The following is a 19,143-nucleotide window of genomic DNA, read 5'->3' as shown; positions in this document are numbered from 1 at the left end:
TCAACATTCAATGTATCACGTCGAGGGGCGGCCCGGATCTAATGAAGCGGAAACGCTACATATCGATTGTTGTTGTTTCCGTCCGGCGGCTTCACACGTCAACATCCAAGGCTGGCGGTGATGATGATGAATCACGAAAAATTCCACTATTTTATATATCCGTGTTGATAAAATAAATTCATTTCAATCAGAATTGCCACTGTATTCAACGTCTAAAGATGGAAGTGAATTTTCTGTCAATAGATCCATATCATTGTACTCTTTTTGACGAGCAGAAAAAATGTGTAAGTACTCTTCGGCCTGCTAGCTAGCTACTGTTCTACTCTACTAGGCCTAGCCTAGGCCCAGACAGAAAAGCCAAACAGGCGAGCAAAATAAAACACGCCCCCTGCCGCACCTGTGTAGTATCCTAAGGGTAGGCCTAAAATAAAAAGAATTATAGTGTTCATTACTACTACTACTACTAGCCTAGCCTAAAACCTGCTAGACTAGGCTAGGCCTATCATTTTTATTGGATCTCCTTTTTATTTTTTAGTTCCTATATTGAACTGAATAAATTAATATTATATATATTAAATTCCTTTAAAAATGGTTTCTTATTATGTTGCAGGATATCATTGTTGCAGTAAAACGATTTGTGGCATCCTTTTCTATCATTGGATGGTAAGTTGATTAAATAACGTGGAGAATGGGTGTACAGTATAGAGGCCTGGTTTAAACCAATCATAAAAACCACTCGACTACACTCGACCACAAGCAACAACTCCCTCTCTTTGAAATATATAATATATTAATTAAATGTTTTTGTGTAAAAGTGAAGTTTATGATATAATTATATTATTTTATATATTATATTTTGAATGTTAAATGTCGTTTCTTTCTAATTAAATGTTTTTGTGTAAAAGTGAAGTTTATGATATAATTATATTATTATATATATTTATATTATATTTTGAATGTTAAATGTCGTTTCTTTCTAACTTTAATTTAATATATGTTGTGTTTTATGTAAAAGGTCCTGCGAAAACAGAATCGTAAACTTCTTTATGCAGGACCCTTGCCATCAATTATATACTGACATTGTAATTATAAACGATGACTAAATAAATGTGAATTGAAAAAAAGAAGTGTATGTAGGAATCTCGTTTCAAACCTGCAAGCGGTTACCATATTACAAACTCTGTATTTATTTTTTAGTATAATGATTGATTGAATAAATTAGAACGTTATTTTTACAGCGTGGCATTGATCAGTCTTATTTGGCTTTTTCGGAAATATTTATTTTTTGCTCAGCGTATGATACTTTCGTTGAGCATAGCAGCTCTCTTTGATTCGTTGGCCATGATGGTAAGAAGCCATTTCATACATCATGTTCCATGAAATTCTTTCATCAGATGTAGTACTAGTAGTAGGCCTATTTATGTTTAGACATGTCATCTTTTCCACCTAATATGCCAACTTTGTCAATCATTTACAGTACCTCATTGTAAGCATATAAAGGAAGTAGTTAAGATCAGAATTTCCTAATAATATAAATAATGATACTTAATTTAAGACTGTAAATATTTGATTGAATACTTAAAAAACATTTCGCTTACTATCCCTTTAGCCCTTCAAATGTCTTTATGAATACTGAGGGTTAGATTTTTCGATAGTGAGAAATAATGTGTTTAAAAAGAGACAATACCAGGTTCAGGAAGCCTATCCTAATCCTAATCTATTGCAGAGATCAGGAAGCTGTGCAGATATTTTCATAATCTTTTGGTTTTGAAGGACTTTAGAAAATCTAAAACAAAAAGCTCACAGGCTTTTATGAAAAATGAATCTTATTGTAGAATAGTACACAATTAAAATTTTCCTGTTTCAATCATATTGCAGAAATTAGGAAATTGTGATATTTGTTTATTTTTTGGTTTTTTAAAGACCCAGAAATATGATCAAAACAAATGTTCATGATAGTTGATGTTGATCACATTATCATATCTGTTGTATAATAAGATTCACATGATAAATATTGAATTCATAATATTGTAATTGTATTCTGTTCAATCATTTTGAACTTCTCATCAGTGGCGTAAGAGCTATGAGAAAAAGCTAAAAACATGCAAGGCCTCCAGCATTGGAGGGTCCCTGAACCTTAGGCCTCTGGCTACGCCACTGCTTCTCATCACTCATTTCATAAAAGGAACAGAAACTCAGCATGTTTACTTTATTTTTAAAAAAACCCATTTTTTAAACTGTGAAAGAAAACTATAAATTGTTATTTCTAACATGTTGTTTCACTTCTATAGTTCCATTTTCTTCTGTTTGTTGTTTTTTATCATATGATAAAAAGTACAACCACATTTTGAATTTTCAAGTACAGTACAGTATATTTATAAACTGTTACTGTATATTTCCACAGTGCTTGGGTATGACATTAGGGAAAATAATTAGCAGGACGGTGGGTGGGGGGATGGCCGGTGGTCAATAAACAATTAGAATTTAACTTTTGTGTGCGAATTTGGCCTAAATTAGTGGGTGGGGTTATACTTGGATTATACTACCAGTGGATTTTCCAAAGTTTTGTTTCTGAATTTATCCTAAATTTCATGGCATTTTACTCTTTTCTAGTTTGCATCATTTCTCTTTCATATTTTCAGTCTTTTTATCATCATACTCATATGGCTTTTCAAAAAGTATTTGTTTTTCACACAACGTCTCATCTTGTATCTAAGCTGTGCTGCTTTCATTGATGCTATAGCGTATGTCATGGTGAGGATTTATTTTCAAATACTTTTTACAGTAGAATGCCTCCTTCCTTTGGAAAACTCCTATTTAAGGGGAAACTTTTCCATTGTAACAAACAAGGAGAAATATATGTGTTTTAATTCTACCGCCAACCCTTCTTTTGGGACACTCCTATTTAAGGGAAACTTTTCCATTGAAACAAACAAGGAGAAATATATGTGTTTTAATTCTACCGCCAACCCTTCTTTTGGGACACTCCTATTTAAGGGAAACTTTTCCATTGAAACAAACAAGGAGAAATATATGTGTTTTAATTCTACCGCCAACCCTTCTTTTGGGACACTCCTATTTAAGGGGAAACTTTTCCATTGAAACAAACAAGGAGAAATATATGTGTTTTAATGCTACCGCCAACCCTTCTTTTGGGACACTCCTATTTAAGGGGAACTTTTCCATTGAAACAAACAAGGAGAAATATATGTGTTTTAATTCTACCGCCAACCCTTCTTTTGGGACACTCCTATTTAAGGGGAACTTTTCCATTGAAACAAACAAGGAGAAATATATGTGTTTTAATGCTACCGCCAACCCTTCTTTTGGGACACTCCTATTTAAGGGGAACTTTTCCATTGAAACAAACAAGGAGAAATATATGTGTTTTAATTCTACCGCCAACCCTTCTTTTGGGACACTCCTATTTAAGGGGAACTTTTCCATTGAAACAAACAAGGAGAAATATATGTGTTTTAATGCTACCGCCAACCCTTCTTTTGGGACACTCCTATTTAAGGGGAACTTTTCCATTGAAACAAACAAGGAGAAATATATGTGTTTTAATTCTACCGCCAACCCTTCTTTTGGGACACTCCTATTTAAGGGGAACTTTTCCATTGAAACAAACAAGGAGAAATATATGTGTTTTAATGCTACCGCCAACCCTTCTTTTGGGACACTCCTATTTAAGGGGAACTTTTCCATTGAAACAAACAAGGAGAAATATATGTGTTTTAATTCTACCGCCAACCCTTCTTTTGGGACACTCCTATTTAAGGGGAACTTTTCCATTGAAACAAACAAGGAGAAATATATGTGTTTTAATTCTACCGCCAACCCTTCTTTTGGGACACTCCTATTTAAGGGGAACTTTTCCATTGAAACAAACAAGGAGAAATATATGTGTTTTAATGCTACCGCCAACCCTTCTTTTGGGACACTCCTATTTAAGGGGAAACTTTTCCATTGAAACAAACAAGGAGAAATATATGTGTTTTAATGCTACCGCCAACCCTTCTTTTGGGACACTCCTATTTAAGGAGAAACTTTTCCATTGAAACAAACAAGGAGAAATATATGTGTTTTAATGCTACCGCCAACCCTTCTTTTGGGACACTCCTATTTAAGGGGAAACTTTTCCATTGAAACAAACAAGGAGAAATATATGTGTTTTAATGCTACCGCCAACCCTTCTTTTGGGACACTCCTATTTAAGGAGAAACTTGTCCATTTATTAACAAAGAAGGAGAAATATATATGTTTACTGCCAACCATTCCTTTGGGCACCCCTATAAAGGAGACACACTTTTCCATTGAAAAAAACAGGAGACTCTCTTCCTTTTCCCATCCTTGATTCAAGGGGGAGGGGCCCAGTCAGTTCCTGACTTGATCTATTTACATATATTTGATAATACAGTATAATATAAAAAGCTCTATCTACACTATCAAACTTTATGTGACAAAAAAATGTTATGTACCCATATATAGACATGATGATGTCATATCACTACCATATTTATGCACATCAAATTTTGTCAAACTAGTTTTGATAGTGTAGATGGCTTAATAAAATTTTTTCCATTTAAATAAGTTCACAAAATAATAGAATTGATTTGTTTTATTACAACAGGGAGATATCCATCCTGATGGGGCATGGTGTGAGTTCCAGGCTTGGATGCTATCCTTCTTTGGTAAATACATTTATATTTTTAAGTTCAATCAAATGTATTCAGAAAATTATACCGACGTCATCTGCTATATCATGTTGCATATTCCCTTGTTGAATCCATTTCCTCCTCTTTTATTCTCTATAGCTTTTAATTGTCTAGAACTTTGAACTTTTGTAATATGTATTTAAATACTAAATTCTGTAAAAAGAGTGTAAGAACTGTGTTTTTGTCTATCATAGATTGGGCGGTACTTTTATGGGTGTGTTGTATCACTTTCAATTTGTATTACAATGTGATTAAAATGAAGAGTTCAGAAAAGTTTGAAATGTAAGTAGAAATCAATAAATACACAATTATATAGAGAGCAATTGTTATGAAATTCATATGTGGGCAAGTTTGAACATACTTGGGTGGTTCCTAGATCCATAGCTTCTCAGTTCCCGGTCTTCGCAAATCGCATGCTCTCTAAAGCTCTGTCTAAACTATCAAACTTTATGTAAAAAAAATATATTAGTGGTATGACATAATCATGTCCATATATTATATGGGGGGCACATCACATTTTTTTGTCACATAAAGTTCGATAGTGTATACAGAGCTTTACTGATAAATTGCACAAAAATGTATTAAATTTATTTGATTCAAACATATTAGAGCTTCTTTTATGAGTTTAAGGAATGGGGTTTGTTTAAGTTTAGTACAAATAATATATGCTTACAATGCTTTCTTTCTTTTTAGACTTTATCATGCAATATCATGGGGATTTTCACTCTTTATTTCACTTCTTCCGTTCATTGGTGACCACTACGGGCCTGCTGGAGCATGGTGGTAAGTTTTAACATGTCTGAAGCTCTGTCTACACTACCAAATATGGTACAGTAGTAATATGCCCAAATGTGGTAGTGATGTGCCCAAATGATTCATATTCGATTTATTAAGTCATTCATACATATAGTAACAATGATAATTGTTTTCTTGGCAGAAAAACACAAACAAAACAATACACATAATATTTACATTCATGATCAACTTGGAATCAAGCAATAGAAAATACAAAAGATATGGTAGTGATATGACATCACCATGTCTATATATGGGCACATCACATTTTTTGTCAGTGATATAGTGTAGACAGAGCTTTATTGAAATTTTACTTTTCATTGTTTATAGTATTGCGTATGATATTTTATACAGTATCAAGTAGTCTATAACAATCAATAAGGCCTGCTGTTGAAAGTGTGACGTAGGCAAATTAATGTAAATGTGCCACCTCTACTAAACCTGTATTCTTTATGCATGCTGAATTGATTTGAATTTATTTGGAAAATCATTATAAAAAATACATACAAAGTCATAACATTAAGTACTGACATTACAATTAAATATGTTTATTAAAGATTTTCCAGGATAGCCCAAAAAGCTAAGACATAATCAACTTACGTACAGTACCTCTAAAGCTTTCTCTACACTATCAAACTTTATAACATGTGCCCATATATGGACATGATCATATCACAACCATATTTAGGCACATCACACTTTTTCTGTCAAACTAGTTTGATAGTGTAGACAGAGCTTTAGATCTAAAATTTCAGAATTAAAACATAAAAATCCAGCCCAAATCATCAAATCAATGTATTTTTACTAGGTATACCAAGACGTTGAACTAATTTTTATCTGTATTTTAGTTGGATCAATGGAAGTAACGAAACATACTGGCGTTTCTTCACATGGTACGGGCCGCTGTTTGTTATCATCGTTATAATGTTTGCTGTCTACAGTTACCTGACCTACAGACTCAACCAGAGAGTGCGTACTTGGGAGGGTACTTATGACCCCGATATAGAACATAGCAAGGAGCTTCTTAAGCAAGACATCAAACCGCTCAAGGCTTACCCATTTATCTACCTCATCTTATCAATATTTCCTTTAATTAACAGGTAAATCCATAAAATATGATATTTTAATACAACTTTTATTTCTTAAATTTTTGGAATAAAAAATGTGTATGAAATAGAAAGCCAGAAATTAAGTGATTGTGAAAGTAGTGCATTGTGTACATTTCAATTTAATCTTTTGTTAAATTCAATCCAGCTGCATAATATCAAACATTTACGTTAGGGCAAAGGTTGTGATTTAGCTCTTGTCAATAGAGTATGGAGATCTCATTAAATGGGGAGATTTAACCATATAATTTATAAGTACATAAACCTATGCATGCAAAAAGTAGTACTAAAACATATGCTTTCAATAAATTATTTGTAGTCCTAATGTTCATGGTTGCACCAAACGGCTACATAGTAATAAATAAGTAATAAATGTGATGTTTGTCATTTAAATAATAGTACTGCAGTGTTTATATTGATTTATTTTTTTTTAGAATTCAGAACGCAGTTAACCCAGACGAGGCTGTCTTTGGCCTGGTTTTAATGCATGCCATTTGCTCTCCATTACAAGGCGTTTTTAATGCCATTGCATATGGTCTGGATAAGGAGACTATCAGCCGACTAACCTGGCCACAAATAAGTGTAAGTTGTCCTACAAATTCTCCTACTACTCTTTTTCTTATTAATATATCCTTACCTATCTTTACCCAATTATATGTATACACACAATACAGTAGGTGTATACGACTGGGCTGTTTTGAGAAGATAATCTACAGACATAACTCCTCAAACTCTGAGCCGTTTTAGTAGATCATTGATCCGTTTGCGAGTGACTAGTCGAATACGCCTTATAGTCATATCCTTCTATTGTACATAGTAGGCTACTAAAACAAAGCAAAGATTTCCAGTATGTGAAATTCTGTTATCAATTTGTATATTATATAGGTTTTATATTATATTTATTATATTTTGCTTGTATTAACTTTTCTCTGTATTGAGGTTTCCTAATAGATTTTTTATATTCACTATTCATAGCATTAAGCTTGCATTATATATACACTGATAAATAACATTTAAGAAAACATTAATTTTCACGACGGTAGCACAACAATTTTTTACATTTATTGGTTTTGAAACATAGGACATCGTTTCAAACTTTGCAAAACATTGAGAACATTTACCCAATGTACTTTAAGTTGACGTTCCGCAAACTATAAGCCTCGGCCCAGAATCATTTTACCGCGAGGTGGCTTGAGAAACGGTAAAACAATAACAATTTTACGGGGTAGGGGAGGGGCTGCTTTAGGTAATATACTGTATACTGTTGGTTAACTCTCCATTTTGTTTTGCTACCATTGTGATATACCATAAGGCTCTATAGAGACCTGTAATACTATTATTATACAATATATAAATCTTATGTTACACTACTTTTTTTATCATTAATATTTATGCACAGAAATACCTAGACTGAAACAGTAAAACAGCATGTCCAGTTGAAGGACCTAAAAGTAGTATAAAATAAAATGATGAACTTAATCTAGATAATCTGGCAGCGATATTTTTTTTTATACATAAGTTGGGAAACCCTCATGAAACGTCACTAAATAAACATGAACATTCATGTCCATAAGGTGTGACATAAGAATTGAGCTAACTACAATTCGCTAATGCAAACGCTTTCCATTAGGCTGTCTGTGTAGTCGATTGAATTAGACTATGGACTTTGCATGTCGATGTACAGTATGGGGTTTGAATGTCATGAGCATCTGCTTTTTACTTTGTAGTGAGGGAGAGATGAGATTATTAGACGGTTATATTTTGGAAGTAGTTCGGCTATCTTTCTCATAAGGAGTCCCCACTAATGTACAAAAAAAAATCACTTCCTGGCATAACTCCCACCCAAAGTTGTGTCATCAGCCTGCCTGTATGCTAGTACAAGTTGAGCATATGCTTAAAAGATGGACGCACCATGACTTTAAAACTACAGTATACCAATCGTGCAAATTTGGTTTCAAACCTCAAAAACCTCAAAACATGGACATTTTATCAATTAATATGAATAATGATAGAAATCAAACAATAAATCAAATCCCTATCAATGAATCAAATCCCTATCAATAAATCAAATCCCTATCAATGAATCAAATTGTTACTCATGTCCACTTACACTTTCAACCAATCAAATCACTTCAAAACCACACAAGCCTTATATGGCTGTTATTTTCTCATCTCATTTACATATAGGTTGCTTGGAAAGGTCATTTTTACGAGAGGTCACAAATTCGTGAATATCCATTGGCCGTGCCAGACAACTTAGACATAGATGAGAGAGACTATTTAAAGCAGCCATTAACTGAGTCCTACTCATAACAAAGTTTGTAACCCTTTTGTCCCTTTTTGCATGCCATACATTTACAAATTCATGTAATTTTAGATTCATTTTTTTTACTAATCATATCAACATTTATAAATCATGTTTTCTATAACTGCTTGCTACTTCATTAGTTAGTACAGTCAACTCAGATTCTTTTCCCAAAACAGAATGTTCCTGTCATAGGCCTATGCATTCCATTAAATAGCAAACTTAATGGTGTCTGGTGTTTGGTACAGTTTGACTGACACCTAATCACTTTTGAATCTATTAAATTTAACAAATACTTACTATGGCACGCTAGTTTTTTTGTTATTTCATGTTTTTTCATTTTGTTTGCATGTTAAATCCTTTATGTTATAATTAAATTTCAGTTTGCTTTCTATATTTATTTTTTAAATTCATTTTTTATACAATAAAATATATATCAGGATCCAAATTGGCAATTTTGATCAGATTTCTGACATGAAGCACCAAACTCGACCTGTAATTGCTCTGCAAGAACTAAAAAATGAAATCAGGTAGAAGTTTGTACGCACGAGTGACCAGCAGAGATTAGAAAATAATCAAAACCGGAAAAAAAAAAATTGGTGTCTGAGCAAATTTGATTAATCTCTTTTTTATTACAGAATGCGTTTAAAAGCAAGTTCAGTAGCAGAGCTGTGATTGGTGAATACAATATCGAGGAGAGGACCGACACTATAGAAGAAGAGAGTGTGGACACTATTCTTGATGATGAAGATGATCCAAAAGAAGAGAAAACGGAACCTGTCGATGAAGATACACCGAAAAAAGACGAAGAACAGTGGTCTTCGGTGAATTTACAGAAAGATTAAAAAGATGAGAAAATTTAAGGAATGTGAGCACATATTGTGAATGGGAGTTTTTCCACATTCATTCAGCAATTTAGTTAACAAATTTCTAAAATTGCCACTAAAGCTCTGTCTACACTATCAAACTAGTTTGACAAAAAAAGTGTGATGTGCTCAAAGATGGTAGTGATATGCATAAATATAGTAGATATCTTTTGCAGTTCATACTGTACCATAAGGACAGAAACACAGTTGTCGTCACTGTTTTATAGCGTATACCTTGATATTAATAATTAATGAATGAATAAGCAAACAAAGGCAGTACAACAGGGTGACCTACTCCATACTGTATGTGTCTGCGCAGTGTTCTATTATAGTAGAGACTTAATTGACTGAATTATTTAAGTGAAGAAGGCCCAGTAAATTTGACCCAGTTAATATACCACCTTTCACTCACCGAATAAATCCTTAAATATTAATGATATGCCTTTCAAATATCCACCAACAAAATGGAAATGGCTGTAATACTGAAGTGGAAGATAAAAGAGAAAGGCCTTGTGTTCCTAAAGACCTTAATGCAGGACATTGTTCTTACATTTGCCTTTTACTGTACCATTGACTAAGACCCTATGTTTTTTTAATTTGTTATCTGGTGTATCAGTGACATAAGCAACACTAGTTCTTAAAAAGAGATAATAGGATACTTAAACATTCATGTTGTACAATTCTAAATTATTCTTATATACATTTTTTTTAAGGAATTTTATATTTTTATGTAAATTTTTGCACTGTATTTTAATTGTTTTATGTTTTTTTTATATATTGAATTTTGTTTGTTGATATGTATTGTTGACGTGGGTTTGGTTAAGCACACAGTTTTTAAACTTTTGCTTTACCTCGACAGCCCCGTTCAACTTTTTTGTTTATGATTAGTATAATAATTAAATTAATAGTTTAGTTGTATATATTATTTTATACCTCAATCATATTTTTTAATTATTGTATATTAATAAGAACTTACATGCATTTAAATTATATCGGGTGAATTATTAATTAATTAATATTTGTATATAAATTCAATGTATTGTAAATATATATGTATATGATGATGTATCACTTGACTTTCGTAATAAAGGAAAATTATATCTTCATATTTGTTTCATTGAAAATATGCTTTTATTAATCTATATACAGTACATAATTTATATACAGTTACAGGTACAAGAGTGAAACACCAATATTGTATGTTAGTGTTTTTTACTACAATTATTTAAACACCCACCCTCTTCTTTTTGTGAGATCCAAGCACTCCATTCCCTGTATGTTTAAGTTAATGGAGCACATGGTATTATTAAATATCAAATTGTTATTGTATTCTGCTAGGTAAGTTTAATATCAGATAAACACAATTTCTTTCTGTCCAGATCACCGTCATCTTCAAAGGTCTGTTGTGAAAAAACATACAAAACAATATTTAAATTACTGTAGCTGAAATGTTCATTTATGTTGACCAGGGCAATATTTATTCACAGTATTAACTGGGCTAATCCTGTCTCCAATCTCCCTTGTGAAATAATCCATTTGTACAATGAATAGTATAAAAATAGAAATAAATTTGGAATAATTAAAACTTGGGCCAGCTGTATTGTAGCAGTCTTCTTCTGGAGACACATGGCCGTCATTGACGGATACTTAGTATCGGATGACTTCACTGCTGGTGTACTCAAGATCTACGTTTATACCATGCTATACACTTTTATTTTGATTATTGATGTTTTTATTATGTGGTTGTTGGTTAAAGAAACAACTGTATACCTGTGTATCATCTAGTTGTGTACTGTACACATCATTTAATTTCGACTGGATTCTGCCGACTTTACCCGCAATAAAAATGATACTCTCTTTCATATCGGACACTAAAAATAAGAAAAATAGTGAAAATTTAATTGTTAGTTTGCTTACAAGTGTTTTGTCTTAGTATGTTTTCATAACAACAACATCTGTTGATTACAGAATAGTAGTAGGGTCTAGAAAAAAAAAACCAGAAAAAGTAGCCAAACTATTTTCTTGCCAAGATAGGAACTCGTAACAGTCATTGGATCTTATGTCTGGCTGAGACAAATACCAACAGTACTCTACTATTTACATATTCTGTTAAGGGTTGTGAAACTGAGCAGCCACAGACAAACTCATTGATCTCCGTAGCTCGGCATACTATGTACATATTCTCTGTTTGGTTAAGGGGCGTGGAACTGATCGTGTCGGAGCCACAAATAAACCCTTTGATCTCCGGAGCTCAGCATACTATGTACATATTCTCTGTTAAGGGCATGGAACTGATCGTGTCGCAGCCACAGATAAACCCATTAATCTCCGGAGCTCAGCATCCTGTTAGATTGCCTTGGTTAAGCTTTTGACTTGCATAGTTTTTGAAACACAAATAATATACCTCCTGCTTGGTTGCAAATCTTCTCCATACTCTCTACCTTTGACAACACGTTGTCTAATTGACTCTGCACTTTTTCCATATCCATAATGTACTGCTTCAGATAGGCATTCGTATATTTCACCTGAAAAGGTATGGAACTCAATAAGCATAGATAACAAATATTATTGTAAAAACACATGGTTATCTCTGTTTTGATTCAGTAGATAGTATTACTGTTGTTTTCAGTGATTATTTTGACTATTAGAAACCATTTTTTATTGTTGACCACATCCCACCACATCCTCTCACACTATTGGGTAAAATTATAACTATTTTGTGTACATTTTGAATCTTGATTTGAAGTTGTTGTATTTCATCATCTAACAACTGTTCTTCGCCTTCTGTGTAATGATTTTCTTGATTCACCTAGGTAGAAAAAAAAAATACAGCAGATTATTCACCAAGAAAAAAACATTAGTTAAATGAACATTGTTTTGTTGAATATCCTATTTTTATGTCACATAATACTGTAGTAGTTATTTGACAAAAAAAAAAATGATAAAAAAATCATTTAAAGCACCTGAAAAAAATTGTAATTTAAAGCAAAAAATAGTCAGATTGTCTGTGAGAAAATGGGGTTTTTTTTGTTCAATTTAACCATTAATTTTTTCATTCTGGAAGTGAAATCATTATTTTTGTTTTCTTCTATATATGGAAGGAAATAACTAAATAAATAACTAAAACTGTGTAATGGTATATCAAAGTCTGATTTTAATAATCTTCATTTGTAAAAAGTTTTAAAAAGTACTGTAATTTATGTCAAACATAAATGTTATACAATGACGATGTCTTACCACATCACAAGTCTGTATCATCTTGCTAGGAATATGGAAGATGTTCTTCATCAGGTACCTTTCAAGTTTATCACATGCTCTGTCAAAACGAACACGAAAATGGGATAGAAGTTTCTCAGAACCCTAAAGGAAAAAAATTTAATAACTCATTTTTAATGTTATTTAGTACAGTATGAAATTATATTCATTTTATAAATTCATTAAAAGTTGAATGCCTATAAATGTGGTCTTACCTCACGCACAATTTCTTTAGACACTCCATCTTTTTCAAACTGCAATACAATAAAAAAAAAATAGTTAGTTCACATAATAATATTACAATAGTTGGCAATGTGTTTTGATTGGTTATTTAGCAGATAACTTGTGACCAATCAGATGGCAGTATACTTACTTCAGATACCAAGTATTTCTCTAGTAGTTCAATGCCATCTCGAAGATACTCAAATATTGCATTATACACTAAAAGAAAAAACGGAGTACGAGTTTATTCGGAGATTCTTTTCTCTATGGTTTATTGAAGTAGTTGTAAAGAGTAAATTTATAATCGGATGTAAATATGTTAGAACATGGGCTGTTTTGGTATAGTGTACCTCCATCAACAAATGATTTTGGTGTAAATCCAAAAAACTGTGTCTCGTATTCGTTTTTATCGTCAACTTGAAGAACACTGCTCTCTTGCAGCATGGACATTCCACTGCCACTGGCACTACTTTGATCAACACTCATGCTCAGTCTGGTGTAATCTAAAATTAAAAGAATTTTGAAAAAGAAAAAACTTGTTTTACTCTTTTTTTTAGAGAGAAATACTGATGAAATTGAACTTTTAAAACTTCCATTAAAACCGAAATGTAGGCCTCTCAATAAGGGATTAGCCAGACAAGTTATTTGTTGCCTACTTCTCTGCTAGCCTGGCTTCGCACCACCAGACAAACACTAAGGCTGGTAAAGCCAGACCGGCCTGCGGGGAGAGCCTCTTCTTCATTAATTTCATGATCAGCAGGCAGGATAGGAGGGAGAGTTGATTGAGAGTGAGTGAAGAGGGCCTGGGAATTCATCGAATAAGGACTTCCTATTCAAATTGATGAAACAATTTTCGGATCAGTGATCCGATTTAATATCAGTTATCTATTGTTTAAACTACGTGATCGAAGATAAAAACAAAATATATTTGCAAAAAAACACAATTTTATAAACCTTGATGTGGCTATCACAAAGTTACCGCCGTTTTGGCGTTTTGATTTTCATAATAATAAAAACTGCCCTCAACGGTGTTGATTTGACATTGTCGATCGATAATATTTTGATCAATTCGATCATCTATATAACAGATAATTAACATATTTCCGAAATAATATAGTTATGGTAACAAAAAGCAAACAATTATTTATTTAATTCGATTATTTAGTGTCATTCAGACGTAAATGAATAATTTTCATTTTGTTCATGATGGGCGCAGCCATGTTTTTCTGCTATGCGTACTGGGAAGGTGGATCCATTAAAACTATAAAGTTATATTACCATTAACGTATACAAACCGAGTCGTACCGCAAAATTGATGTAGTTGATTACATTTTTTATAGGCCTATGCTGTTTTTTATTTATTAGAGAGACGGAAAGAGGGCCAGGGGAGCGAGAGACCTTTTCTTTTAATTTTCAGAAGAATGTTTGAATGCCAAGAATTCGAAGATGCTTGTAAAGAATTAGACAACCCAATAGTTGAAGATTATGAGTTTTTTGTCGAAGCAATGGATGTAACGATATATCGAAAATACAGAGAGGTTAGCGATCATTTTTTTGTATTTTGTTCAATTCTGCGTAGGCCTAGGCCTAACTAGGCTACTCTAATCACACTCAGACTGTCTGTCAGGATCATTTTCGTCGGCTGGACACAAGCAGCCCATTTTTAGGTCGAAACGTCCCACTTTTAATAATTTATTAATAATTTTTCATTTTGTTTAAAATAGAAAACATTTTTCATCATAAATAATTCATAAAGTTTTTACATTGTTTTTAAATATGTAAATCTTATTTATTATTAATATTATTGCATGCTTTTATTTCTTTTTCAGTCATCTGGACTTTACGAATACAAGATATTCGGTGTACTTGAAGGTATCTCGCCTGACATATGTGCAAAAGTTTATACTGATCTGGAGTATAGAAAACAATGGGACACTTATGCTAAAGGTACGCTCACGATGACACTCACTTGATAGACGTCGTGGTACTGAGATTATCTTGTATATTACTGTCCATTGTGTGTTTGCCTATATGATGGTTTTCAATATGATTTCTGTGATTTATTTCTGTGATTCACACATTGTTTAATGTATTTTTATTTTGTTTTATCCTCTATTATTTTATTTCAGAATTACATGAATTTAACGAGAAAGAAAAGACAGGCATTTATTGGAATGTCAATTTTCCATTTCCAATGTCTAATAGAGATGTATCCTTTTATATTTTATAATTTAAAACAAATAAAACATTTTCAGAATTCATGAAATGCTATTTTTATCCAGGGATGCTGCAATGATGTACAGTATGACCTTTGACATAAGTTGTTTTTTTTCAGTTTAACTTACATAATTTGTTCTTAACACTTAACTCAGTATGTATTTGTGCGAGAAACGAAAGAGTTTGATTTAGATGATGGGCGGCACGTCTGGGTGGTTCTGGGTAAAAGTGCGCCCTTTGAGAGTATACTGACAAAATCACGAACAATTAGAGTAGACGACTTCCAACAATCTATGACGATGACAACAGACGGTGGTGCAGGCACAAAAGGTTACATATGAATGTGTTTTATATTATTTTTATAATTAGATTTTTGTGATATTGTTTATTTTTTTGCAGTTTTTCATTGCGAATACACACTAGTAAAGTGAGTCATGTTTGTGATACACCATGTGTTTACAATAGGAAACTAGAAGGAAGAGAGCACAAACCTTTGCCTACAGCTATTAAACCATCCTTTAAAATCTTATGAAAATCGGGCAATAACTTTTTGAGTAATCCTGCTATTGCTAACTAACAAAATATAGAAAGAAAGAAACAAACACACACGCAAACACACGTAATCGACCACACAACCTCTTGGAATTCTGGTGGAGGTAAAAATAAAGTACATATTGTAAGGTTGAGAATTTCTCAGCGTTTTGGTTCTTACCGTATGTATTTCTCCGGAAGATGGTTGTAGCGTTATAACCGACGAGACATCCTAAACTTTCCTTCATTCTCCTTTTAGAACTGACTTTACTAGATTTTTGCATTTAAAATGTTTTATAAACCAGGTACCAGAAGTGTTGGCCATAATTAAAGCCTGAAGATTAAAATACAGTTTTACAAGCACCATTGGTTTGCAACCAGCTTCCACTCCATATCTGTCAGAGTAAATCTCTTTTCAAGTCACTTCTAAAATCTGGTATTTGGTCTAAACAGCTCTTTATAAATGTTTATTATTATTTATTTAGATAAATGGCATTTCTATAATCAATTACTAATATATTGGGTGATTGTTTCATTTTATTTTAGCTTTCATGCATTATTATGACAACCCAAAAGGCATGTTACCGACATGGTTAATAAACTGGGCAGCTAAGGTAAATATCTTATATATATTATTCATTCGTTATAACTTTAATACGCCTTCTTTCCTTAAGGATAACTTTTTGTTAATTTCTGATCATCACAACCATTTCACCAGGGGTACAACATTTAATTTTGTCACTCCTAAGGCTACTGGCGTTAATGATACGACTTTTTATTTCTTAGGTATCCGTGACTGGAACAGGCTCCCCAATTCACTCAAATCAATACAAAATAATGCAACCTTCAAAATAAAACTTAAAGAATTTTTTAATAATGAACAGCTTGGTATTTCAGTTTAATTAAGCTATTTTTAATATTGTTTTTTTGATGTTTTCTTGTCTTGTATGTATTTTCTTGTTTTTTCATTTTTACTGAGTCATACTTAACGATAATTGTACTAGGCCCAACCACTCACTTTTCAGTCATTACGGATTGGACCCCATTGGAAATAAGTTTACTTTTTTGTCGACTTAATGGGTTATCCAGGTATTCTTTTTTTACATTGTATATTTTAACTTTTATGTATGAATATCAAATAAAATCAATCAATCAATTCAAGGTTTCATATTGAGTAAGAAGTAGACAACCATAGCCAGAGAAAATGATTACAACGCATAAGCTCTGTCTACACTATCAAACTAGTTTGACAAACATATGCCCGTCAAACATATGGTAGTGGTATGACATCATGTGCATATATGGGCACATCACATTATGTTTGATAGTGTGGACAGAGCTTTAGAGCAAATAGAAAATTTTGTTGGCTCTAATATAAAGTAAATTAACTAATTAAAATAAATTGACATCTAAAAATTGAATTAAAATCTATGTTATGTAATTATTTCTTACAGACTGGTGTTCCAAATTTCATTGCCGATATGAAGAAACACTGTGAAAAATATCCAGCTTATTTAGAAAAGAAACGGGAGAAAGAAGAGAAGATTGAAAAAGGAAAGAAATAAAATGAAAAACAGGAGAGAGAAAAAAAAATAGAGAAAAATGAAGAATCGGTAGAGAGGTCGTAAGTTGTAACTGAATTAATACTATTTCAAAAAGCAATAAGTTATTTGAGCACTGAGCAGCTAATATTTAAGTAATGATAATATTTATAAATGCTATGCATTATAAGACTATTTTTAAGTAAAGCTGAATTTTAAGATGGCTGAGGTGCTGGGTTTTCAGTCTATCTTTCAGTCCAATTATTTTTTTCAGTCTTGGATTTAGATTGATTTTATTTTTTTAATTTTAAAACATGGGATTCTCTTACCTTACCAAAAAGGGTTTGGTATTTTTATATACTGTATATCCTCTGGTATAAATCCAACTTCGGGTCTAATCCCACCCCTACTTTATGTCTGATTTCACAAATAGGCATATCCTTGGGTATAGTCCCAGTATTCACTTTTGATCTGGATGTAGGTCTCTCTCTAGTGAGTTTTTACAAGAAATGCTTACCAATCATTTTTTTTCCCTAAACCAGCGTTGGCCCAATTTCGTGTTCTAGGTGGGTGGGATTATACCAGAGGATATACGGTATATGTTGAATAAAATACATGTGGTGTATTATTTAAAATGATGCACCTGGACAAACAAATAATCAATTTTACCTAAGTTTAATAGCCAGACAAGTCTAGTGTACTCAACACATGGGCATTCTATTATAGGTGTAGTGGACTTAGATATTTGTAAGTGCTATTATATTATAGATACTTGAACTGTGTGGTTTGTAACCAGCTTCCGTATATTAAGTAGTCCATTGAGAGTTTAGGTTAGGCCGTGATAAACGATGCTTTCTCTAAATTCTATTCTAAAGTCCATTATCTATAATTCAGGTATGTTGTCATAGAATAATATTCATATGCTGTATTTGTGCAATATTTTCACATAATAGATATTAAAAAATATTTTTATAGTCTTCTATTAGATAATTTAAAATAGGTGAGATGCTTTTTAGCTTGCGATTTTAGCAATCAAAAGCGGTTTCAAATAAGCAGGTACGCACAAGAGAATTAAACTATTAAGGTCACTGTTTACTAGTTTTCTCGCTAGTGGTGCTGTTAATGTTAAGTTATTACTAAAGCGTGGTTCCCACTACGGCGCAAAGTGCTGTATTGCGTAGTCACAAGTGGGAATCATCGACGCAACAGTTCTGTAAACATCGCTACGGGAAATCAAATCAGTTTGATTTCACGAAATAACACTGGAAATCACATAGTACAGCGCGTAGCCATGTACGTGGGTTGAACCATTTCAAAGTCTATGGCAACGTTGATGCGCAACAAGCAGGTTTGGTTTTACGTTGCGTCGGTTGCATTACGTTGCGTCGGTTGCATTACGTTGCGTCATTGGGTAACCACGTTTAAACTAGTACTACAGTTTGATAGAATAGAGGCTTAAAGCACAATGGTATAGTGACCAAAGTATGGGAAATTGTCACTTTATAGGACCTTAAAGCATTTCTGTTAAAGCTACTCTTGTAAAATTTATTTAATAAATTTACATTACTAATTAAATCGAGTCGGATT

The 19,143-nt window shown here is 32.6% G+C and overlaps 3 protein-coding genes across 4 annotated transcripts; 2 read left to right on the top strand and 1 right to left on the bottom strand.

The window, feature by feature from the left end:
- Positions 1-94: 94 nt before the first annotated feature.
- On the top strand, positions 95-10,846 carry LOC144842280 (uncharacterized). 2 transcript variants are annotated; one of them, XM_078698711.1, is made up of 10 exons: positions 95-284; positions 611-663; positions 2,643-2,754; positions 4,634-4,694; positions 4,913-5,000; positions 5,412-5,501; positions 6,362-6,613; positions 7,054-7,201; positions 8,807-8,936; positions 9,563-9,701. In XM_078698711.1, exons 1-9 carry the CDS (start codon positions 219-221, stop codon positions 8,930-8,932), a joined length of 996 nt encoding a protein of 331 aa, XP_078554837.1. In that variant the 5' UTR covers positions 95-218; the 3' UTR covers positions 8,933-8,936; positions 9,563-9,701. The 2 variants fall into 2 exon arrangements, with proteins under 2 accessions (XP_078554837.1, XP_078554836.1); XM_078698710.1 differs by lacking the exon at positions 8,807-8,936 and having other exon boundaries at positions 9,563-10,846.
- Positions 10,847-10,885: 39 nt separating this feature from the next.
- LOC144842281 (protein MIS12 homolog) lies at positions 10,886-14,258 on the bottom strand. Its single transcript, XM_078698712.1, has 9 exons — positions 14,222-14,258; positions 13,618-13,770; positions 13,419-13,486; positions 13,261-13,299; positions 13,028-13,150; positions 12,516-12,599; positions 12,195-12,315; positions 11,561-11,661; positions 10,886-11,190 (listed from the first exon to the last, which is right to left on the bottom strand). The coding sequence occupies exons 2-9, from the start codon at positions 13,751-13,753 to the stop codon at positions 11,125-11,127; spliced, it is 738 nt and encodes a 245-aa protein (XP_078554838.1). The 5' UTR covers positions 13,754-13,770; positions 14,222-14,258; the 3' UTR covers positions 10,886-11,124.
- A 374-nt stretch (positions 14,259-14,632) lies between these two features.
- On the top strand, positions 14,633-19,140 carry LOC144842084 (phosphatidylcholine transfer protein-like). The gene is made up of 6 exons (XM_078698445.1): positions 14,633-14,805; positions 15,097-15,214; positions 15,397-15,476; positions 15,640-15,814; positions 16,562-16,629; positions 17,470-19,140. Exons 1-6 carry the CDS (start codon positions 14,689-14,691, stop codon positions 17,578-17,580), a joined length of 669 nt encoding a protein of 222 aa, XP_078554571.1. The 5' UTR covers positions 14,633-14,688; the 3' UTR covers positions 17,581-19,140.
- The last annotated feature ends 3 nt before the right edge of the window (positions 19,141-19,143 follow it).

Source organism: Antedon bifida, chromosome 5 (genome assembly GCF_963402885.1).
Source record: "Antedon bifida chromosome 5, ecAntBifi1.1, whole genome shotgun sequence".
NCBI classification, from domain to species: Eukaryota; Metazoa; Echinodermata; class Crinoidea; order Comatulida; family Antedonidae; genus Antedon; species Antedon bifida.
This window is presented reverse-complemented; position numbering and strand designations above follow the sequence as displayed.